This window comes from Tupaia chinensis, unplaced genomic scaffold (assembly GCF_000334495.1).
Source record: "Tupaia chinensis unplaced genomic scaffold, TupChi_1.0 Scaffold000180_1, whole genome shotgun sequence".
Lineage (NCBI taxonomy): Eukaryota > Metazoa > Chordata > Mammalia > Scandentia > Tupaiidae > Tupaia > Tupaia belangeri.
In genome coordinates this window covers 1,450,476-1,474,947 of record NW_006159655.1, presented here as the reverse complement: position 1 = coordinate 1,474,947, position 24,472 = coordinate 1,450,476, and the positions used below count along the sequence as shown (strand labels likewise).

The 24,472-nt window shown below is 40.1% G+C and overlaps 1 protein-coding gene across 2 annotated transcripts in view; it reads left to right on the top strand.

Moving 5' to 3' along the window:
* The window catches only part of MYOM1 (myomesin 1), a 176,755-nt gene that overhangs the window by 147,900 nt on the left and 4,383 nt on the right, over positions 1 to 24,472 (top strand). For both annotated transcript variants that reach the window (XM_006146486.3, XM_006146485.3), the window contains 11 exons: positions 1,951 to 2,095; positions 3,121 to 3,180; positions 5,396 to 5,463; positions 7,933 to 8,046; positions 8,949 to 9,036; positions 10,190 to 10,228; positions 10,320 to 10,425; positions 17,025 to 17,188; positions 21,063 to 21,099; positions 21,356 to 21,378; positions 24,351 to 24,406. In XM_006146486.3, the coding sequence (XP_006146548.1) occupies positions 1,951 to 2,095; positions 3,121 to 3,180; positions 5,396 to 5,463; positions 7,933 to 8,046; positions 8,949 to 9,036; positions 10,190 to 10,228; positions 10,320 to 10,425; positions 17,025 to 17,188; positions 21,063 to 21,099; positions 21,356 to 21,378; positions 24,351 to 24,406 (900 nt within the window). The remainder of the gene's footprint in view (positions 1 to 1,950; positions 2,096 to 3,120; positions 3,181 to 5,395; positions 5,464 to 7,932; positions 8,047 to 8,948; positions 9,037 to 10,189; positions 10,229 to 10,319; positions 10,426 to 17,024; positions 17,189 to 21,062; positions 21,100 to 21,355; positions 21,379 to 24,350; positions 24,407 to 24,472) is intronic.

Below are 24,472 nucleotides of genomic sequence, written 5' to 3'. Positions count from 1 at the left end.
AGCAAGAAATCACCACTCAGGGGGAATGGCCACACTGCAATCCCTTCTCCTCCATTCTCCAATCGGGATTTTGGGCACGCACGCACACATGCCCAGAGTGAGTTTTTTTTTTTTAGAGATTTTCACTATAGGGTGTGTGCGCTTGCCAGACAGACAGAGAGAGAGATAGAGACAGAAAGCGAGAGATCACTCCCCAGGGGGGATGGTCACGCTGCAATCCCTTCTCCTCCATTTTCCTCTCGGGATCTTGGGCACACACACACACACACCCAGCGTGAGTTTTAAGCCACCGAGTAGCCGTGGTCAACTATGTGGCAGTCCAGTGACATAGCCATTACGCTAACTGCTGGTTCCCGCCCGGAGTGAGTTTCAAGCCACCGGGTCCAGGACTCGAACTGTGGTTGACTACATGGGAGTGCAGTGACATGGCCAATATACTAACTGCTGGTCCTGTCACCTGTACTATTATAAGTGTCAATGAGAGACTAATTACAGGGAGAAGATATAGTCTGGAAACCCATTCTGTTTTTACTGAGATATATTTTTAAAACACTTGGGAACCAGCAGTTAGCGTAATGGCTATGTCGCTGGACTCCCACGTAGTCGACCGTGGTTCATGTCCCAGACCCGGTGGCTTAAAACTCACACCGGGTGCGTGTGCGTGCGTGCCCCAGATCCCGAGAGGAGAATGGAGGAGAAGGGATTGCGGTGTGACCATCCCCCATGGGGGATGATTTCTTGCTTTCTGTCTCTATTTCTCTCTCTGTCTGTCTGGCGAGCGCACGTGCCCTATAGCAAAAACCTCTCCAAAAAAAAAAAAAAAAGAACACTTGAGGATTCCTCAGTGAGGGGGAAAAGGAATAACATAATAGCAAAAGAGTATGCTATACATTTTTATCAGTACATATGATGTCTTTACGTAGAACAAGTCACTCACACACCCACTATGGTCCATTCCCACCCTATTTTGAAAATGTTCTCATCGACTACTGTGATCACCACCTGCCAGGGGAGAGGTAGAAAAAGCATTGCTGACCACACTGTACCCGCAGCCAGAGTGGCCATTCACACGCATGTGTGTGTGGATGCACTCCTCTTCAGTGTTCAAGCATGCACACACGTTGCCATGCACGTATACAGTTATTATCTTAGGTCAAGTTCCCTATAAGGAGTTGGAAATAGGGCTTCATTTTTGCATGATTTATTGAGAGAGGACCATCAGGAGGGGACAAGGGAGAGGGTGGGGGGGAACTAAGCAAAATGCTCTTTCTTCTTGCAGGGAGGTTTAGGGAGCATAGCTTGTACCAGGGAATTGGTCCCAGACCTAAGCCATCATTCTAAATCTGTCATGGAATTTGTACTTGTCTGCCCAGGCCTAGGATTTATCTCTCCATTCTGAAAACAAAACAAAAAGCCAAAAAAGCCAATGCGACAAAATAACCACAGCATAAAAGGACTATTTTGGTTCCTCGAGAGCAAATAGATTTTAAATGGTTCAGAAGCATTTTATTATTGACATATTAATTCAGCAGCTGTTTATTGTCTGCAGTATACTGTGCATACGCTAGATGTTGGTGGTGCAGCTAGGGACTTTTTCACACCGCCTACAGTTTACATTGTTCTGATCATTTAAAGTAGTGTGGTCAGGAGAGTGATAAAATGAGAGTCTAAAAACAACTTTCCAATAACATTTTGTGACACAGGGTAACAAAACTCTATTTATATTTAAGATAAAATTTCAGGCTTTTTTGTAATCGATTCTGGTGTAAGTAGATTAGTCCACACAATATTTCTCTTTTCCCAAGTACCACACTTGAAAGAACTTGTTCAATTGTCAAAGCTTTCATTAAAATTATGATGCTTTAGAGCTTATTGCTATTTCATTAGGCATATTGTCATCACAGAAAAATATCTGCCTTCTGACATTTGTCTTTTCCTTTCACAATGAAGAAATATAAGATGCATATTGACCGAAACACTGGCATAATTGAAATGTTCATGGAAAAGCTACAGGATGACGATGAAGGAACATATTCTTTCCAGATTCAAGATGGAAAAGCAACTGGCCATTCTACTATTGTTCTCATTGGTGATGGTAAGAATTCTGTGGAACATTAACTAGAAGACTTCCATGCATAAAAGGGGTCATACGTAGCAGATATTATTTCTGAACTGAGTTCCACTCTTCAAAGTACAGTCTTCAGTTAATGCTTTCCATAGTATTTCATTTCAAAGGAACAAAAGTTTATTTAAAAGAACATCAAAGCTATCCTTGGCCCACAAGCAAGACTGCATTTAAATAGTCTCATATGTAAAAAAAGTATTTATTACTTAAATTTCCAGTGAAGAGGATTATAATACAACAAACTATGATACTGTTTTACAATATGTACTTCCTCTAAATTACTTAAATTAAGAAGAAAAATATGGGACCAGCAGTTGGCATAATGGCTATGTCACTGGATTCCCATATAGTCAACTGTGGTTCGAGTCCCAGACCCAGTGGCTTAAACTCATGCCAGGCATGTGTGCGCGTACGCCCAGGATCTCAAGAGGAGAAGGGATTGTGGCGTGGCCATCCCCCCCACCCCCAGAGAGTGATTTCTCACTTTCTGTCTCTGTCTCTTTCTCTTTCTGGCGAGCACACGTGCCCTATAGCAAAAAGCTCTGAAAAATTTTAAGAAAAATATGTAAAAGTAGTGCTTGCCAAATCTATCAATTATATATTAGGTTGTCAGAAAAGTTATGACATATTTTTCTATATTTTTCTTGCAAAACTGTGTCATGACCTTCTCCACGACTCTTGTTGTAGGTCAGCTGCCATAAGCAACTATGGGAACCACCAAAATTTTAAACATGGCATTTGACACAGCAATGAAAAAGCTGATAGGATATCTATATTTGCAACATCCAACACTGTTTCAGTGTTTACTGGATTTATAACTTTGGACAAGCTAGTTAACCTTTCTAAACCTATTTCTTTACCTATAAAAATAAAAAACAAGTAGAGTCATCACAATGGATGAGTATTATAATAACTGTTATAAATCACTGTGTAGTGGCCAGATGTACATTTACTGCTCAATTCAACTTTGTATTTCCTTGTTTTTCAATTCTCAGTTTATAAAAATCTCCAGAAAGAAGCTGAATTCCAGCGGCAAGAATGGATCAGGAAGCAAGGTAAAAAATAGGCCTTGGGTAAAGAGAAAATCTTCAATTATTTTGTACAAACTGCTCCAAGATTATTTCCACAACAAATAAAAGTAAATATTATGTTAGCAATGCCAGACAAATAAAAATAATTGAAAATATTTGTCATTACATATGTAGATATTGGCCCAGCCACAGAAGCACGGCAGCAGCACTCAGCAATGCTGAATCCATAAAGAAGATCCAGGTTTAGTTCTCACGTTGGGCTTTACATGCCAAGTGTACATACATCCATAATCCTTGCTAGGTGGGAAGGCTTGGGGGATCACAATGTGAGACCCTGTTGATGATTCTTTTCTCTCTCTCTCTCTCTCCCCCTCATAAAATAAATAAATAAATAAACCTTTAAAAATATGTAGTTATCAGGCTGGCCCCATGGCCTAATGGTTAAGGAAGCAGAAATTCCCATGGCAAACCTCACTTCAAGTCCTGCTCGTGGTCCTGGTAACTTGAAAAACATCTTGGATCTCTTTTTCGTGGCGAATCAGAGGAGGTCAGCTGCTTCAAGATGAAGCTGAGTATCTCCTTCCCAGCCACAGGCTGCCAGAAACTCATTGAGGGGGATGATGAACGCAAACTTCATACTTTTTATGAGAAGTGTATGGCCACAGAAGTTGGTGCTGACACTCTGGGTGAAGAATGGAGGGGTTATGTAGTCTGAATCAGGATGGAAATGACAAACAAGGTTTCCCCATGAAGCACGGTGTCCTGCCCCACGGCCGTGTCCGCCCGTTACTGAGTAAGGGATATTCCTGTTACAGACCAAGGAGAACTGGAGAAAGAAAGCGCAAATCTGTTCAGGGCTGCATTGTGGATACCAATCTGAGCTCTCTCAACTTGGTTATTGTAAAAAAGGAGAGAAGGATATTCTAGGACTGACTGATACTACCGTGCCTCATTGCCTGGGGCCTAAGAGAGCTAGCAGAACCCTAAAACTTTTCAGTCTCTCTAAAGAAGATGATGTTGGCCAATATGTTGTAAGAAAGCCCTTAAATAAAGAAGGTAAGAAACCTAGGACCAAAGCACCTAAGATTCAGCGTCTAGTGACTCCCTGTGTCCTGCAACACAAACACCAGCGTATTACTCTCAAGAAACAATGTCTAGGACCAAAGCACCTAAGATTCAGCGTCTAGTGACTCCCTGTGTCCTGCAACACAAACACCAGCGTATTACTCTCAAGAAACAATGTACTAAGGGGCCAGCAGTTAGCGTAATGGCTATGTCGCTGGACTCCCACGTAGTCGACCACGGTTCGCATCCTGGGGGGTGATTTCTTGCTTTCTGTCTCTCTGTTTCTCTGTCTGGCGAGCGCACGTGCCCTATAGCAAAAACCTCTCAAAACAAACAAACAAAAAAAAGAAAAGAAAAGAAAAGAAAAGAAAAGAAAAGAAAAAGAAACAACGTACTAAAAAAATAAGGAAGAGGCAGCAGAATATGCTAAACTTTTGGCCAAGAGAATGAAGGAGGCTAAAGAAAAACGTCAAGAACAGATTGCGAAGAGATGCAGGCTGTCATCTCTGAGAGCTTCTACTTCTAAATCTGAATCCAGTCAAAATAAGATTTTTATGAGAAAGAAATAAATAAGATCAAATCTCAAAACAAAACAAAACAAACAAAAAAAACACCTTGGCTACATATGCTTGTAGACCCAAAATCCCAACAGGATGAAGAAATGGAGGAGAAGGAATTGCAGCATGACCACACTCTAATATGGGTGCTTTCTCCCCCTCCCTCTGTTTCTGTCTCTCTGTCTCTTTCTGGCTGACACACATGACTTCTGTCAATAAAAAAAAAAAATGTACACATTAAAAACATTTCAAAACTAAATCTAGAATTTTTGAAGTTTATTTCTTCCATGAGTGAGAGAGACAGAGAGAAAGAAAAAGAGAGAGAGAGAGAACCAACAAGTCTGTGAACCACCTTGAGCCTTCAGCCTGCCCTGGACCATGGGCATACATGTACCTGGGATACTCAGACAGGTCTCCAGATTTGAACCAGAATCCTTCTCATGTGCGATTACCTCACAGAGTATCACATTTTACTGCTGCACTGCTGTCTGGCCCTATCAGTATAGAATTTTTAGATTTTGACTTTAAATATAAATGACCTTAGGATTTGAAAAGAAGCATTGATTTTTGCATTTGTGATTAATAGAATAATGGCTGATGACATTAACATTTTACAGGTCCTCATTTCGCTGAGTATTTGAGCTGGGAAGTGACTGGTGAATGTAATGTATTATTGAAATGCAAGGTAAGAGGTAGATACATTTTTAATACTTGATTCAAGGTTAAGTAAACATAAAATAGAATGTAGAGAAGAGGAAGATCCTTTTCCATCTTGTCAATTTGGGTCAAAGTGATAAGTGATACATCCTTATTATCAGATGCTACTGTAGCCATTGGTTGGTAAGAAACATTTAAAATAAAACAACATAAACATATAGAAAGGCATTCTAAGTAGTACATCTATCCCATACCAGAAATATTCCAGAAACAGTATTTGTGTGGGTGGGTGGGTGGAAGAGGACCTCCTATCTAAATTGTGAGACTGGCACAATCCCTTTGAGGGTTCAGTCAGCTGTGCTACTGATTCTGAAACCACTGGGTTGCCTTGAGAGGAGAGATTTGGTAAATGGTTTGCAGTTGACAGTCTATTGTCTTACCAGAACTATGGAAAGATTTAGAAAAAGAAATTTCTAAAATTATTTTATTTAACTTTATTTATTACTATTATTATTTTCTAACTTGACCAGAGAGAAATAGACAGAGAGGGAAAATGAGAAAGTAAGCTGCCAGGCCCAAGACTCGAACCATGGTTTTTCCACTGATCATTATTGTGTTCAAAGTATGATTTTTTTTATCTTGGAAACACTGTATCATGGATTAATCATACACATAATCCTTGATAATTTTCCATTTCTCCTTTCTTGTATATATATTTTTCTCCCATGTCTAGTTCCCCGTCCTACCCACCTCCCTCCACACACCCTGTCCCAATGTAGCTTTCCAGTCCGATCATAAGCAATTTCCCCTAATAATGCAGTTGCTTTCTATAATTCAGGAACCATTTGCAAGGTCATAAGAAGGTTTGTATATACTGGTTTCACTATAGTTACCAGTATTGGTTCTTATGTTTATTCATTTATTAGCGACAGCTTTTTAAAATTTTAAAACTTGGATATTCTTGTTTATAATGAGCCAAAAACATTTTCTTCATCTATTTGCTTTGTAGTTGCATTTCTTCTGGCAGGTGGCATAATGGTTAACGTGCTGGACTCCCACATGGCCAGCCGCAGTTTGAGTCCCACACCTGGTGGCTTGCTTTCTTTCCCTCTCTCTCTCTCTGTGTTTCTGTCTCTTTCTGATCAAATTAAGATAAATGAATAAATAAATAAAATAAAATTAATTAAAAAAATTATAAAAAGAATTTGTATGTATGAATCACCAGTTATTTAGTGACATCTTCAGGATTGTTTTCTTGATTTGTATGAGGTCTTTTTTTATAATTCTATTTAAGAAACACACGGATATATTCTCCTTGGTAAAATATTCAAATATTATAGATTAAAACTCAATAACTCTTTACCCATATGAGGTTGCTTAGCTCATTTGAAATTTTATGATGTGCTATGATATGTGGATTAGGACCTAAATGAGTTTCCTCAAAAAATCAATGAACAATTGGGAACCAGCAGTTGGCATAATGGCTATGTCGCTGGACTCCCACGTAGTTGACCACGGTTCACATCCTGGACCTGGTGGCTTAAAACTCACTCTGGGCGCGTGTGCGTGCGTGCCCAAGATCCCGAGAGGAGAATGGAGGAGAAGGGATTGCGGTGTGACCATCCCCCCAGGGGGGTGATTTCTCGCTTTCTGTCTCTATGTCTCCCTGTCTGTCTGACGAGCGCACGCGTCCTATAGTGAAAACCTCTCCAAAAAGAAAGAAGAAAAAAAAAATCACTAAATTCATTTATTAAACCATACTGCCCTCTACATAGATTTTCAAGGGTTCATTTATCTTTTAAATTTGAATTTTTAGATAGAGAATGGGGCTTACTCATTCTGTTCCTTTAATGAAGTTATTTATTCTTGTGTATTTTAATCTGATGGGATTTGTCTTCCTATGTCTCGGGTTTGTTTGTTTTTTTTTGTTTTTGTTTTTGTTTTTGTTTTGCTATAGGGCGCGTGCGATCCCCAGACAGAGAGAGACATAGAGACAGAAAGTGAGAAATCACCCCCCTGGGGGGATGGTCACACCGCAATCCCTTCTCCTCCATTCTCCTCTCGGGATCTTGGGCACGCACTCACACGCACCCGGCATGAGTTTTAAGCCACTGGATCCGGGACGCGAACCGCAGTCGACTACGTGGGAGTCCAGCGACATAGCCATTACGGTAACTGCTGGTTCCCTGTCTCAAGGTTTTTATTAAAGTATTTGTGTTAGTATGTATGTATCTCATCTCTCCTTTCTTGTCGACCAAGTGATTTTTACTACTAGAATAGTGATGCTGTTTATTTAGGTTTATTTACTGGTAATTACTTTATTATTTTCTCAATTAAAATAGTTTTGTGAAGAAGCCATTGTTTTCTTTAGAACTCTAAGTCTTTTGATTCTAAGTTTAGTGCTTCTCTTATATCCCTTGCTGCATTAAGAACCATTTAGTTTCATAAGAGTAACATTTCCTTATTTCCAGAAGGGTAATTACGGCTTTCCTTCTAGGTGGCAAATATTAAGAAGGAGACTCATATTGTGTGGTACAAAGACGAGAGAGAGATCTCAGTGGACGAAAAGCATGACTTCAAGGATGGCATATGTACACTGCTTATAACAGAGGTAGGTGATTATGAAAGTCAAATGTAATAGCTTTCATTTCTGTGCCCTACATTCTTCTCCCAGAGACCCGATATTTCATTCCTTCATGCCCAGGAGGCTTATGAAGCTTACTTGCTTGCTTTTAAATTTTGCCTTAGGGTGCTACACTTACCAGAGAGACATGGGGTTGGGGGTGAGAAAGCACCCTTTGGGGGAATGACCACACCACAGTCCCTTCTCTTTCATTCTCCTCTTGGGATTTTGAGCATGCACACAGACATACCCAGTGTGTTTTTAATGCTGCCAGGTCTAGGATGTGAACCGCGCAGTAGTCAGCCACGTGCAAACCAGCTGCCTTCACTGTCACGCCACCTGGCTGGCCCTATGATAGCTTATTTCTAATTGCTGTAGGAACACACTTTGTGATGTATGTGGATTTGTCATATATCCACTCATTATCAGCTGGATACCATAACTCCTGCTTACCTGAGCTTTTTTTCGTGTGTGGGCAGTTAAGTGAATCCTTTTTTATACTTAAGTATCATAATACCTTGTACACAGTCAGTCAGTATTCATTTAAATATAGGGTTTTTTTCTTACTTTTTGTTCACAAGGCACAACTTTCAGATACATGTGATAATTAATTGATTTGTTTTTTTGTTTTTTAAATAAGTGAAGGCATAGTAAAAGGAGAGACTCTAAGCCTCAAAGCAGCGATAGCCTTAAAAGGTAAATAAGTCAGGACTGCTAGCTGGTTAAATTAATATGGACAGGTGCCTCTGTGAACTGTTCATCACTTACATGGCTAGATGTTTGTTCAGTGTATGTTTTTACGGCAGCTCCATGAATCACAGGGCTTTCAAAATGCAAACCCCATATTCTGAGGCTACAATGAGCTGCAATGTGTGTCTATGCCCCCTTAGTTTTCCAAGAAAGATGCTGGGTTTTATGAAGTTATCCTCAAAGACGACCGAGGAAAAGATAAGAGCAGATTGAAGCTCGTGGACGAAGGTCAGTGTACCCAGTGGTGTCTGTTTTGTGTGTTCTGTATGCAGGTTACTAGACTTTTGAGTGAGGCCAGGCCGATGATTGAAGTCCTACTGATTTCTTTTTTGTCCACATATTTTGGTTTAATTGAAATTCCAGCAGAGCGAATTACTGTTTTATTCAAAAATACTTCACTTTCAGTCTTCCTAGAAACCAGAAGTGTACTTTTGATCCTCAGAGAATGTGTAGTCTATAATCACTAGGGATCTGTTTTCAATTTAAATCTTCATTTTTTCTCAACTCTATAAAAATGTACCAAGATCAAAAACTTCTGTGAGTAGCATGTTGAAAACTAGTCCACTCTTAAAGGTGGCAAGAAAGATTTATATATGAAATTTGAAGCACCACAATTATTGGCAGAGCAAGAAAGCAATTTCCATTTTTCAGAGACTACTACGGACACATATATCATGATAATGAAAACCTCTAGGTGACCCCCAAACTCCAGCTTTGTTTCTGAGCCAGCTCTTTTCACAGTATTGCTGGCAACAAGCAGAAGTCCAACTATTGAGCTGACCTTCCCATTCTTGATGAAGACAAGGCTAAGTGTGTCTATTGACAAGACAAGCATTATAGTCTGAGGAAGGTCAGGGAGCCTTGGTAGTAATTCATTAAGAATTGATGACACAGATAAAGAAACTTCTCGTGTAAACTAGTTTCCAGGGATTTAAGAAGAAAGAATCCTGATGTCAAGAAACTTCCTAGAAATCTCATTGTCATTCTTTCTCTTGCATATAAATACAAGGGAATCTTCAAAATGTTCATAAAAATGCATATAATGAAAACAAACTGTGCATAGATTTCAACATTTTTTTGCACCAAAATAAACTGATACTTTAATTCCATTTTTTATTAACATTTCACACACTCCTCATCTCATGGTGAAAGAAAGATTTTGAGACAAAAAAAAAATGAATATAAACAGGGATCTTTTAAAACCTGATAAAAATAGAGTTATTTCCTTAACAAGTACTTGTCATCAATTGGCTAACAAATTCACCTTGTGTCCAATAACCTTAACAAGATAGGGAATCTTTGAGAGCTAATCACTTGAGATTTGACCCCACAGTGAGCATTTTTATACTTAAGCTTTCGCTGTGAACTTCTATCCATACAGCCTTCCAAGAACTGATGACTGAAGTATGCAGAATAATAGGTAAGTTAATGTCTTCTTACCACAATATTTCATTATTCTCCTGCCAGGAGAGGACTACAGTTGCATGAAATATGCTTTTTTCTTTTTACAGCTTTGTCTGCTTCTGATCTGAAGATCCAGAGCACAGCCGAGGGTATTCGACTGTACTCTTTTGTTACTTACTATCTGGATGATTTGAAAGTTAACTGGTTCCACAAGTAAGTATATGGGAATCGAATTGCTATATAGAAATCCTTTCTCCAACCGAGGAAGGAAGGAAGGAAGTTTAAAAAAAAGAAATTATTCTGTTCCCCTCAGTAAGGAGTTTCGTTTCGTTTCGTTTTGTTTTGTTTAGAGAGATTTTTGCCATAGGGCACGTGTACTCGCTGGAGAGAGACAGAGAGACAGAAAGTGAGAAATCACCCCATAAAGGGGGATGGCCACGCCGCAATCCCTTCTCCTTCATTCTCCTCTCAGGATCTTGGGCACACACGCACACATGCCCAGCATGAGTTTTAAGCTGCTGAGTCTGGGACTCAAACCACCATTGACTATGTGGGAGTCCAGTGACATAACCATTTGCTGGTCTCAGTAAGGAGTTTCTTACTTCTCAGGTCTGCCATTAATAAGCACAGGACTGAAACATCCAGGTTATTCCCTTACTGTGAGGTTAGTTATTTCCCTCAACATGTACACAGTGAAGCTGGTAATGGCTTCTTTATGATCTAAGAGATATCACAACTCACAGACATCTCTATAATGTAAACTCCATCTCCAGAAGATCATTCTCATATTATCTCTGCTCACCCAGGCATCCAGGACTCCATTTTTAGCCTCTCTTTCTACATACAGCTAACACATGTTATGGTCAGGATCAAGGCTGAAGCAGTGTGCTCCAGAAGGCATCAACTTTCTCATTATTATGAATTAACGGCCATTCACCAAAGAAGCTGAATCCAGAAGAGGGCCCAAGATTGCTGTAGTAGTTATTTTCAGCAGTTAGCATAGTTGAGCATTAACATGTTCATTGTCCAGCCACAGGAAACTTTGAAGATCTCAACACAACTCTGGAGATATTTGACCTACGTTGAACCTAAAGATTGTTCTAATCCCAAGCTACCTTTTGGGAGTTACAGATTGTTTCCATTTAAGGTCACCTCTTGGATTTTAAGAGCCAGAATAGGTTTCTAAGTCAAATGTGTCCTCCCACTTACACTCTTGACAGTTCCTTAATCTCTGTGTTTCCTTGAAATGTTCTGAGCTAAAAGAGAACAGAAACTTGGTATAGACAATCTGAAGGGATATGGCCACCTTTGGTCCAATCTGAGGATGCAGAGAACACTCATTCCCAACACCCAGATGTTTTTAAGTGCCCCACTGAGAAGTAGAAGCCCTAGAGAATGCAGACAGCGAGGTTTGTAGTCTACCTTTGGGGGGCATTCACAAAAGGGTGGACATTGCTCAAGCCCTTTAGATATAGGAATTCATTTTATATTCACAGCTCTGTGTAAAAGTACTCCTCACTTTGGTGATGGGGAAGCTCAGCCTCAGGGAGGTGATTTGCTCAAGGTCACACAGAGCAAAAAGTGGGTCAAGGCCTAGGCAGCCTTGTTCCAGAGCCTGGCTCATCACAAACTACCCACCTCTGTGGGGATAGTATTAACAATTTGCCAGAGCTGGGTCCCACAAAGCAATCATTGGTGTTTCTTTTTAAATTACTATTATGTCAAATAGTGTTTTTCTTATTATTACTATTTAAATAATTCCCGAATTCAAAAAAAACAAGAAATAGTAAAATTCCAGTGTAGAATGCTTGAAGTTCTATTCCTTTGTCCTGTCTTTCAGAATACACTTTAGATAAGTAATTGTAAGTTAAAATAGATCAAATTCTAGGAAGTTCCTCAGTGACATCTAGAACATTCTGATACATTACTTTGAAGAATAAAAGAAGTGAGATTAGTTGAATCATCAATCTAACAGTTTTATATCATCTCTAAAATAATTAGTTATTCAAAAAAATTAGAGGGGATCAAAGATCTCTATTAACAGAAACAAAAGTACAGAAAGATAAGACGATCAATTTTCATTGTTATAAGATACAGTACAATGATTATAGTTAACAATTTACTGTTAATCTTAGAATAATTAAAAATATTGCATGTTCCCAAATAAAATAATGACAAACAGCTGAGATGATGGACATGCTGACTGCCCTGCCCTGATTCAATCAATACAACATTGTAATCTTATACTGAAAAATCATATTATACCACACAGATATATGCAATTATTATATATCAATAAAAACATTGAAAATATGTTTTGAAGAAATTGCTATTAGACTAGCAAGGCCTAAATTTCACACATTATTTGGTCTAGTCAGTCACATAAGTTTTTCTTGTGTTTCCGTGTGCCTATTGAAGATTCAGGAAACAAAGATTGTTTTTGCTGTCAGTATGTAAGTATGTGGCATAATGGGCAGAAACCATAAAGTGGACTTCTGTCTTGACTTTGTGCCTGTCTTCCCTTGTGATTTTAGGCTAGTTGTTTAATTTTCTGAATCTCAGTTTTCCCTTAGATAAAATAGGAGCAACCTCTTCTGTTTGTTTGTTTTGGGGCCAGCCAGTGTCATGGTGGCTAAAGCATGAATATCTATTCTGTTTGAAACTCTACAAATGTAAGGTACTAGTATGCATGTTACCTAGAGATTAAAGAACTAAGACAAATTTATTGTAGGAAAGCAGAGAATAGTCTTTATATCTAACTCTCTAAGACATATCTATTGTTTAGGTTAAAGTATGTGGGGTTCAGTTTTATTTTATTATTATTTTTTAAGATTTGTCATAGGGTGTGTGCTCTGGCCAGAGAGAGAAAAATGAAAAGTAAGAAATCACCTCCCAGGGAGGTGTAGGGTGGATAGAATGGCCATGCCACAATCCCTTCTCTTCTCAGGATTTTGGCCATGCACACACACACTTCCAGCATGTTTTTGAAGCAGCCAGGTCCAGGACTTGAAGTAAGCAGTCAGCCGTGTGGGATCCAGTGCCTTAACCAAAACACCATCTGCTGGCCCCCAAATGGGTATTTTTACCCTTCATTTTATGATGTTTTTATTTTTTAGATTAGATAAATAAATATACTTTAAAGAATAAAGTAGTATAAGGAAAATCCTAAATACTTACTTGAAAGCTAAAAATTTTTGGTGAAGGGACCAGCAGTTAGTGTAATGGCTATGTCACCGGATTCCCATGTAGTCAACGGCGGTTTGAGTCCAGGAACCAGTGGTTTAAAAACTCACACCGGGCACGTGTGCATGCATGCCCAAGATCCTGAGAGGAGAATGGAGAAGGGATTGCGGCATGGCCATCCCCCCTGGGGAGTGATTTCTCACTTTCTTTCTCTCTGTCTCTCTCTGTCTTTCTGGTGAGCACACCTGCCCTATAGCAAAAACCTCTCCGAAAATAAAAAAAAATTTGGTGGTAAGTTTTATTTTTCTGTTTTTTTGAAAGTTCATTTTGGGGCCAGTCAGGGGTGTGGTGGTTAAAGCAGCTAGAGCCCATATGGCCAAATCAAGTCTCAGACCTGGCAGCTTGAAAAACACACTAGACGTGTGCATGTGTGCTCAAAATCCTGAGAGGACAATGGAGGAGAAGGAATTGCAACGTGGCAATCCTCTTGGGGAAGTATGTGTGTATGTGTGTGTGTGTGTGTGTGTGTGTGTGTGTGTGTATGAGGGGGTGCTCTTTCACTTTCCCTTTCTTTGTCTCTCTCTCTGCCTCTCTCTGATAAGTGCACGCACCCTACAGCAAAAATAAAAAAAAAAAAAGTGTTTGTTTTGGGCCAGCCAGTGTCACGATGGCTAACTGGTTCCCACATGGCTGACTCATGGTTCAAGTCCCTGACCGAGAGGTTTGAGGAACACTTTAGGCACATGTGCATGTTTGCTCAAAATCCCAAGAGTGCTTTCAAGGAATAAGAGAAATGAAGATTATATACTGATAATTCAGCCTCTAGCCCCCAGTCTCGAATGGAGAGGCAAGGCGCAGGCCTTCAGAAGATTCCTCTGTTGCAGCTGAGAACTAGTGCTTCCAGGGAATAAGAGAAATCAAGATTGTCTACTGATAATTCAGTTTCCAGTCCCCAGTCTCAAGTGGTAGGGTGCCCCCTGTATCCTTCTCTCTTTCTCTCTCTCTCTCTCTCTCTCTGTCTCTCCCTGCTTCTGTCTTCTCATTTTTTTGTAATTTTTAAAACATTTTTTTTATGGTAAAGTATTCTCTTGGCTTTCAGATCCTCCTTTATCTTGCTAATAATCCCCTTTCCTTTTGCCCATTTAGGAGAGGCAAGGGGCAGGCCTTCAGAAGAAGACTGAGAACTAGTGCTTTAGTTTTTTGCTTTTAAAAAAATAAACATTTTTTGGTTGTTTTTTCTTTTTTTGTATCTCTTTCTCTCTCTCTTTTTATTTCTCTGTTATCTTTTCCTTTTTTGTTTATCTCATCACTTTGCTGCTCAGTGACGAGATTATCCTTCATATGGGAAGAGAAGACAAAAACATTCTCAGATAAACAAAACCTAAGGGAATTTACCAACACCAGACCAGTTCTCCAAGAAATTCTGAAGGGAGTGCTATATCAGGAAAACTGAAGTCAGACACACAGAAATAAGAGTTTAAAAACATCTAAGAAAAGGGCCAGCTTAATGGTAGGGACAAGTCCAGAGTTGAATATTATCTTCCATATGGAAAGCTTGGACCACAACAGAAGTACCTGAGCCTGAGCTGGTGAAATAGAATTGTATGACTTTTGACTAAAACAACACTGATCTTTTTCTATGTTTTGTACTCCAGAAATAAGGATTTTTGTCTTCTCTTGAATCGTCAACAGATCCATGTACCTACTATTTGAACAGATTCCTAACCTGTTTCCTGACTTTAAGTCTTAAAATTCTAACATTTTTAAATTTTTATTTATTAAAGCTAAAACTACCTTTCTTGAAATTAAAAAAATATATTAAAGAATACATACTTAATGACCACAGTAAGCTATATAGCCTCAAATACGTGCTATTTTATAGTATATTCGTTCTATTTACAGTTTCATGCCTAAAGTCAAACATTTGTTTGCAGATATTTATATATCAGCTAAATTGCTATTGAAAATAATTGGATCAAGTAAAATATTTTGTTAAACAATAAAATGTGGGGGGGGGGGGAAAGAAACAGAAAGCAACTGTAGATACCAGAGATCGTGTGGGAAGAGGGTGGGAAATTGTAGAAGATGAGAAATGGGAGGGGGGAGGAATATGTATACATATGGAACAAGAAATGGAAAATTATTTGTTGATGATAACATGTATGAATAAGCCACTATACAGTGTATTCTGGATGGGAAATTGCATTTTGTATGCTGTGATGATGTTCAGTGAATGAATGTAAAATAAGTTAATTAATTTTAAAAATCCCAAGAGAAGAGAGAGTTGGAAGAGAAGGGAATTGCAATATAACCACCCTCACCCCTTCCCCCGGGGAGTGCTTTCTCACTTTCCCTCTCTCTATCTCTCTCCAGCAAGTGCAGGCACCATTTGACAAAAATTTGTAAAGGTTTATCTTGTTTATTACAACCACAAATATTAAGACACGATTGTTTCATAAAATTTGTTTATAATTCATATTACAAATGTAGAAAGAATTCACAATATCGTATTATCCACAGTTTTTAATAAACCATTCATGAGTATGGTTTATTCTTAACCACAATGTAAACATTTTAGAGTATTTCCTTAACAGTATTTTCTATATTGGTAACTATTACTATAATAAAGTAGTTGTGTATACTGCTTTTTAGAAATTTCCTCTGGAGAGGCAAGACGTTTGTGGGACAGAGAAATGATTTCTTTTCTGTCGATGATAACATGTATAGTATCCTCAACTGGACTGGTGTGAAGTATATTTCATCTTGGGTGAATTCACTTTATAAGCTAAGTGGAGTATAGTGATTAAATGTATAAAATAAATTTTTTTTAAAGAAAAAACATTTCCTCACATTTTTACTCTTCATAAAGTGTCTTCTAACATCATTGAGAGTACATCTGCCTGTTTTTTTCTTATTTCATCTGTAACGGTGGCATTTCTAAACTGTTGGATCACAGAACCAAGAATTACATGTCCTTTCATTCTTTTGTAGTAGAGTGCATGAACCCGTTCATGACCAACTATAGAGTACTGAGAAGCTCACATCCTAGAGACAGAGACTCTGCCTTTGTTTGTTTTAGCAGCAGCTCTGCTTTCATTCACTCTTGGCTCTACTACCAAGTACATATTTACATTTACATATTTACATTTTAAATAGCTTTGTAACACCTTATGTCAATAGATGTCAGGCACAGATGAGCCTTCATAAGTGTGTATTTGACTAGTTTGTAAAATCCAATCTATAGTTAGAGATCATCTGCATGAAATACACAGTTAAATAATATGTAGTTTGGCCTTTTAGTTTTAAAGCTTCCTTCATTCCTACAAATAAGCCAAAGTAAAAAATAAAGATTATTAATAGTCCTGAGAAGTATTAGTATCACACTCGCCTCTTGGGTCCAAACTTCTATTGGGAGTTAAATAAATGTTCAGATGATCAGACCCTGGGGTTTAGAATACAAGTTGTATGCTCCTGGGCTGATAATTTCTCTGAAGCAGAAGGATAACATGTGTAGATCCCATGTTTTTTTGAAAAACTATAATACTTTGTGGCAAGATCATCAATGAAAGACAAAGTAAAGACCAACTATGGGTAAGAGCAAACTGACATGTTTTCTTTGGTTTTGACAGTGAGAGTGGTATTAAGTACACAGACAGAGTGAAGAGCGGGGTCACTGGGGAGCAGATCTGGCTACAAATCAATGAGCCTACTCCAAACGACAAAGGGAAGTACGTGATGGAGCTCTTTGATGGCAAAACTGGACACCGGAAGACAGTGGATCTTTCTGGACAAGGTAAATGGATAATCTTCAGATTCAAGTTTACTATAGAGAAGTGGATCTTTAAAATAAAGTATTGCATTTGACCATTGAAATCTGATTGATTGGTAATGTCAAAGAATAAAATTTTAACAAATTAAGTTTAAAGAGCGAATTGGCTTTTGTTGGTGATTCATGAGTCAGACAGCACTCCATTTATGAAACTGAAAGGTACTCCACTGGTGTGGCAAAACAGTCAGTTTTCATAAGGTAGGTTGAGTAGGAACAAAAAAATACCGTTCAGTAGAAAGCAGATTGGTTAGTTTCAGGTTACTTTCCTTACAGTGGTAAAGCAGGGGAGACTTCCTTATCATGCTGGCTCAGGCTGACTGGGTCCCTTCCATTTGGTTGCTGTGAATGTCCTGGTTTTCTGTCTGTTTGTTTGTTTTTAACAAAACTGGTTATTTAGTTCAGTTTTTTTTTTTTTTTTTTTAGGGGTTTTTTCTTGCATGCACTCGTCAGACAGACAGAGAGAGACAGAGAGACAGAAAGTGAGAAATCACCCCCCAGGGGGGATGGCCACGCCACAATCCCTTCTCCTCCATTCTCCTCTCGAGATCTTGGGCACGCACGCACACGCCCCTGGTGTGAGTTTTAAGCCACCAGGTCTGGGACGCAAACCGCGGTCGACTATGTGGGAGTCCAGTGACATAGCCATTACGCTAACTGCTGGTCCCCTTAGTTCAGTTTTTTTACATAGCACCTAGCTCAAGTGACTCCATTTTGGTTTGGTCTGATAGGGCCTAGTGCAGTAACTCAATCCAAAACAATGGCCTTGCATGGATTTCATTTAACAGTGACTTTCATAAAGCAGTTTTAATTCAGCCATGGTAGTGGAAGCAAGAACTCAGTAGGCAAAGAATTGGCAAGAAGTAAAATAGAGGCAGTAAACCTAGAGAGCACTGCTCTTTCAGCAAGATGCTTATAAAGAAGACAGGTTGACTTACAATCCTTTGCTTAAAAAGGATAGTTTTGTGGCAGTTGAAATGTGAGCATGTTCATACGGTCTGAAACACCAGTGTCTTTGGAAGAACTGAAGATGTGAGTGAAGGAGAATAATTGATGTGTCAAAGTTCTGAAGAATGGAAGGTTTGAAATGAAGGCAAAGGTGAAAGTGTTGGCTTTGAAAGGAGTAGGTATACCTCTTCTTCCAAAAGTAGAGGGGAATGAATGTGAATAAGCAAAGACAAAAATTGAGGAGAACAGGAAGAAGTTGGAGAGGTTGGATCCTTGAGGCCTCAGATTTCTTAGTCATCTTGCTCAGAAATTGTAATGTGGCAGGGGTGTCTGGAGAGAATAGGAAAGACATGAGAAAGCAATGAACAATGCAAAAAGATTTACATCTATAAACAAAGACAAAAAATGATGCACAAGTATTCATTCATTTTTTTAAACAAGAAGATGCACAATTATAAATAAAAAGTTCAAAACGGTGCCATTTCTCCCTCTCCCAGTACTATACTCTTCATCCTATTCTTTCTTACATAAATAAAATAGTTAGACCAGCTCATAGCCTGGTGGCTAAGACAGCCATATTCCTCACGGCCAACCACACAGTTTGAGTCCCAAACCCAGCAACTTAAAAAACACACCAGGCGTGTGTGTGTGCCCAACATTTCAAGAGGAGGGAGTAATGGAGGAGAAGGGATTGTGGTGTGATTGTTACCCATGGGAGGTGCTTGCTCCCTCTCCCTGTCCTCTCTCTCTCTCTCTCTCTCTCTCCATTTTTCTCTGTTGAGCGTATGTGCCCGCTAGCCTAAAAAAAGAAAAAAGAGAGAGAAAATAGTCTATGCTAAAGTAACTAAAAGAAGTTGTGGATTGACTTTTCCTTCCACTTTTTTTTTTTTTGGAGAGGTTTTTGCTATAGGGCACCTGCGCTCACCAGAAAGACAAAGAGAGACAGACAGAAAGCAAGAAATCTCCCCCAGGGAGGATGGCCACACTGCAATCCCTTCTCCTCCATTCTCCTCTCTGGATCTTGGGTATGCACACACACGCACCTGGCATGAGTTTAAGCCACCAGGTCTGGGACTCAAACCATGGTCGACTACATGGAAGTCCAGCTATATAGCCATTATGCCAACTGCTGGTCACCCTTTTTTTTTTTTTTTTGAGCACTTTTTTATTATTAATATGAAATATAAGTCTGCAGTAACTCTTAGGGTTTTGGGGTTTTTTTTTTTTCTCTTTCTGAGAATAGGTTATAATTTAAAGAATAGTCTTTCAGCTCCATGGAAATTTTTCTTGTGTGTGCTGAATCCACACACCCATCCACCCATTATGACTGAAAAGATTCACTAAAGGATCTAAAGCAAATGGGAGCACCTGCTCCTGAGGGACACGGGCTTTCTGGGCCACACTTTGCCAGCATCACACACACACAGTGATAGGGATTTCTCCCACAGTCCATCTGACAGTCTGAAACACAGTAGACAAAGGGAAGCAATAAGTGGATGAGTTAATTTAAAATGTTTTGCTCTCTGGCCCACCATACCTTAACTACCCAACTCTCAAATCCCCCTGGAGCAAAAGGCTGTGTGTTATCTTACCAGGATCACCATGGCCACCAAACATAAGCTGGCTCCACTTTGCACCCCCCCACCTTCGTGTGGTGTGGGGAGACACAGAATATTGATCTCTCAGCCTAATTTAGCCTAACTTATCTCCTCCCTCAGTTTATAGATGAGGGGAAAAAGGACTGTCAACTTTAAGCATGAGTTTATACTTATTTTCCTGTCTGTAAATGAGAGGAGTGGTACTAGACCAGTATCATCTAGGTTTTCTCTAGACTTAAAATACTGGGGCATCGGGAGACTCATGACATATTTTTCTGTAAAAATACAGAAAATATGTCATGACTTTCCCAACACCTGATATTATGATTTCTAGATCACATTGGAACTTAAAGATAAGGCAAGAAAGGACCAGCAGTTAGCATAATGACTATGTCGCTGGACTCCCACGTAGTCAACCGCGGTTCGAGTCCTGGACCTGGTGGCTTAAAACTTACACCGGGCACATGTGCGTGCGTGCCTAAGATCCCGAGAGGAGAATGGAGGAGAAGGGATTGCGGCATGACCATTCCCCCTGGGGGGTGATTTGTCGCTTTCTGTCTCTCTGTCTCTCTCTGTCTGGTGAGCGCACGCGCCCTATAGCAAAAACCTCTCCAAAAAGAAAAAAAAAAAAAAGATAAGGCAAGAATGAGTTTCAAAATAAGCTGCCTAATTTTAGCCGAAAGTCTTCAAGCAAAGTGGCTTACTCTGCAGGCATAGAAGAAAAAAAAGAAAATTTAGAACCAAATAGTTCTCATTTCCTTGTCTTGTCTTTCATCTCATCGTCATCAAGCCATAAGAAACACTGCTTCAGGCAAGCACAGGCGTGCACTCTGGGACAGAAACTCATTGTGCTCTTTCACCCAAATAGTAGATCAGACAGCACAGCATAAAGACATTTAACTGTCTAGCTGGCAGGCTGGGATGTCTGGGATAATTTAATAAGGGGAAGCTTTTTTGATGCTCAGGATGCTTATTAGACAAATAAGTTTTATTTGAAACAGAATTTTATCCTCCTCCCTTTTTATTTTGTGGAGCTAATCTTTGTCTTGCGTTTAGAAGGTCTCTTGCTGAGTTGAAAGCTTCTAAATGCACGATTTCATATTTTCTGCCTTGAGAGTATTTGCTTGTCTTGTTTTGTACATTAAGCTGGAGCGTAAACACCTGGCTGTCTTATTAAAAGTTGAGTTAGTCATGTCAGGGCTGATCACAATAACTTTGCATTGTGAATTTCAATCTGCCCCTGTTGTCTTCAGTTCTGGGTGAGACGATACTAACTTTTCTGTTTTCTCTTAAAGCATATGATGAAGCCTTTGCTGAATTCCAGAGATTAAAGTAAGTCCTTTTCTCTAGCAAATGCCATTTTCATGCACTAGTTTTCCTGGAACCTGGTATATAGCTCACTCATCTGAGTGCTGCTAGGAAGAGCTTTTATTTAAGCAAGTACAATAAAAGCAGCACTTCCCACTGTTCCATTGAGTAGCAAAATGTTTCTGGGGCAATGAAATGAAGTCAAGGTTGGCTACTTTAAAGTGACACTAAGACAAAATTCTTCTTTGTTTGTTTGTGTGTTTGTTTCTCTCAACCACAGACAAGCTGCCATTGCTGAAAAAAGTAAGTAAATCACCTTCACATTTTCTCCTTTATTCCACATTTGTAGATTCCAAATATAATTTTATTTTGTTGTTATGACTACTAATGGTAGAGAATGAATTTTTTTTTCTTTTCTTTTAAATTCTGAAATGTTCTACATATGTTTTCATTTTAGTCTTTAGAGTAAGAATATCTATGGAAAGAATGTCTCAGGTTACATAAGAATGTCACTGAGCTCTTGCCTCAAACTATCACGCAGACATTTTGAGAAATCTCTTGGCTGCAAATCAAAGAACAGGTCGTTAATCACTTGCAGCCACAGTATATCAGAGGAAAAAAAAAATATATGTGTGTGTGTGTATGTGTGTGTGTATAGGGAGTCTTCAGAAAGTTCATGAAAAATCAGCATTATAAAAAACTAGGCATGGATTTCAAAATTTGGGACAGAAAAATAAACTTGTACCTTTAATTCTATCTTTCCATAAACTTTTGGAAGTACCCTCATACATTTAAAATAAAAAGAAGAAGAAGAAGAAAAAGGAGGGACCAGCAGTTAGCGTAATGGCTATGTCGCTGGACTCCCACGTAGTTGACCGCGGTTCGCGTCCTGGACCTGGTGGCTTAAAACTCACACCGGGCACGTGTGCATGCGTGCCCAAGATCCCGAGAGGAGAATGGAGGAGAAGGGATTGTGGTGTGGCCATACCCCCTGGGGGGTGATTTCTCGCTTTCTGTCTCTCTGTCTCTGTCTGTCTGGCGAGCACATGCACCCTATAGCAAAAACCTCTCCAAAAAAAAAAGAAGAAGAAAAAGAAAAAGAAAAATTGGCTCAGTCTAGGTGGTGCATGCTGGACTTTGCTGCGGGAAGTCATACGGCCAGCTGTAGGTTCAAATCCCTAGGTCAGCCTAAAGACATACCAGATGCATGGCCAAGGCCCTGGCAAGCTGGAGGGCTGGAGAAGGGTGATCTTGCATGATGGTGCTTCTATCTCTCTCGTGCACTTAAACATGCTCTCTATTAGGAATAAAAACTTAAAATAAAGAAAAAAATGTTAAATTTGACATCAGGTAAATCACCGCATCTTGGCCCCAACAAGAAAATACCATGCACTTTTCTGAGAGCCCCATGAGATAAAAGATGCTGACTAAGGCCTTCCTTGCTCGCATTTAACAAGAGCCGTTCTGAGTGAACGAACTCTAGCTGTCAGGTCTATGTACCCAGAGAGAGACTCACTGCGACACTGCTGTCAACGGTATATACCTTCACACGTACAGAGTGGTAGAAATTCTCTAGCACCATACAGATCCCAGGAGTCACTGACTGATCAATCCATCAGGCTGATTCAGTCTCTTTCCCAGTGTGGGAACCAGAATCTAAAAATTGTTATGGGTTACAATTGTAGTTGCTCCCAAGCTGGAGCTGACTGGGAGGAGTGAGGAGTAAAGGCATCCTTCCACCTGCCAGTGGCTCCAGGCCCCCCAGAATGGAGCTTTCACGACTGCCTGCCCCTTTTCTTCTCTCTCCCATTCCCAGCTCCTGCCCTGCATCTGTGAGACTGCAGCTAGGGAGAGAGAGGCAGGCACCAGTACCAGGGCTGTGGCAGCATGGGCGAGGGCATGAGGGCAACAGGGAGCACTTTTTGCCTCATGTTGAATGTGTCCCTCTGCTCCTGGTGCACTGTGCAGAGCCTGTGTCCACAGCAGTTCTCTGCCTCTCTGCCTCTTGAACTCTCTGTGGGCAACAAGCCTGATCCTCTGGTTCGTAAACTCTAAAGAGGTGGAAGAGGCTTTAGAGCTCTTAGAGCTTCGTTTTTAAACTTTATAAGATATGGAGCACTTATACAGTCTTCCACACGAACCCAATACATACAATAGGTAAACGCTGAGTTACACTTAATTGAAGCTGGGATGGGGCCCTGCCTCCCTGACTTAGCTCCCCCTCTGATAGCTTCTCTCAGCCCTCTCAGGAATCTCGCTGATACTGTGGAGCAAGGTTTAGAAACATACTACCGGAAGTCTAAGGCAAACCCCTCCCACACCCCAGTCTACAGATTAGGAAATTGAGGCCGACACAGCGAAGTGGCTTGCCTAAAACTCAGCAAGTCATACGGAGAACTAGATGATGATGGGTCACACTTAAAGCAGTGCCCGCAGTCAGCAGTAGCATGCTGTCATTGTTCACGCCAAGCTTTAGCTTGACTTCACGTAGAAGGAGACTGTAGAAACAAAGATCGAGAGTCATAAGCCAATAAAAATAGGTCTAAAAATGACAAGGTAGAGGCCACAGAGTTAGCTCAGAGAGGACACCTTTGAGTGAATTGCAGAAAGACACCCTTCTCAGTAGCTGGGGCGGTTGGCTGGTACATGGCTTGACCAAGGTTGCCAGCCCTGGATTTCAGCATCCATCCCGGGCCTTATCCCCTCACCTGGGGGCCTTTCTACTCAAGAGACACTGACAGCAGCTATACAGCTCTACCAAGAACTACCAGGACATAAGAAAGACAAGATTTCTAGGGAAGGCCTCAAAAAAAGCCCACATGCACACCAGCCTCCAGATCCCCCTAGCATATAGTCCTTCTGTTATGCAACCTTTTCTCATCATAGAGAAACCCATGAGAGAAGCCAAGCCCAGCTCGAAGGCTGGCCACAGATTTCAGTACTGCCTCCTTGAGCTTAGCCTCACTAAGCCACAGAATAGCCAAGGCTGAAGTAGCTATGAAAACAGCAGAGGAGCTCTTAATATGACAAAGCAGACCTGAGTTGGCATTTTAGGTACAGATACATGTACCTATGCATACACAATATATAAGAGGCAAGGAATTAAAATTCAAAATCACTGGGTCATATTTTTTACTTTGCATATTGAAAACAACACAAAATAGCTGTCAGAACAGGGAAACTAAATTTGAAAATGAATTCCTTGGGTATTTTTGTGAGTGTGATCGCTGACCCTCACCATCGTGACAGTTAACTGGAACTGCCTGTGCTTGCAGATCGTGCCCGGGTATTGGGAGGTCTTCCCGATGTGGTCACCATCCAGGAGGGCAAGGTAAGTCTGGAGATATTAGGGACGGGGACCAGCAGTTAGTGTAATGGCTGTGTTGCTGGACTCCCA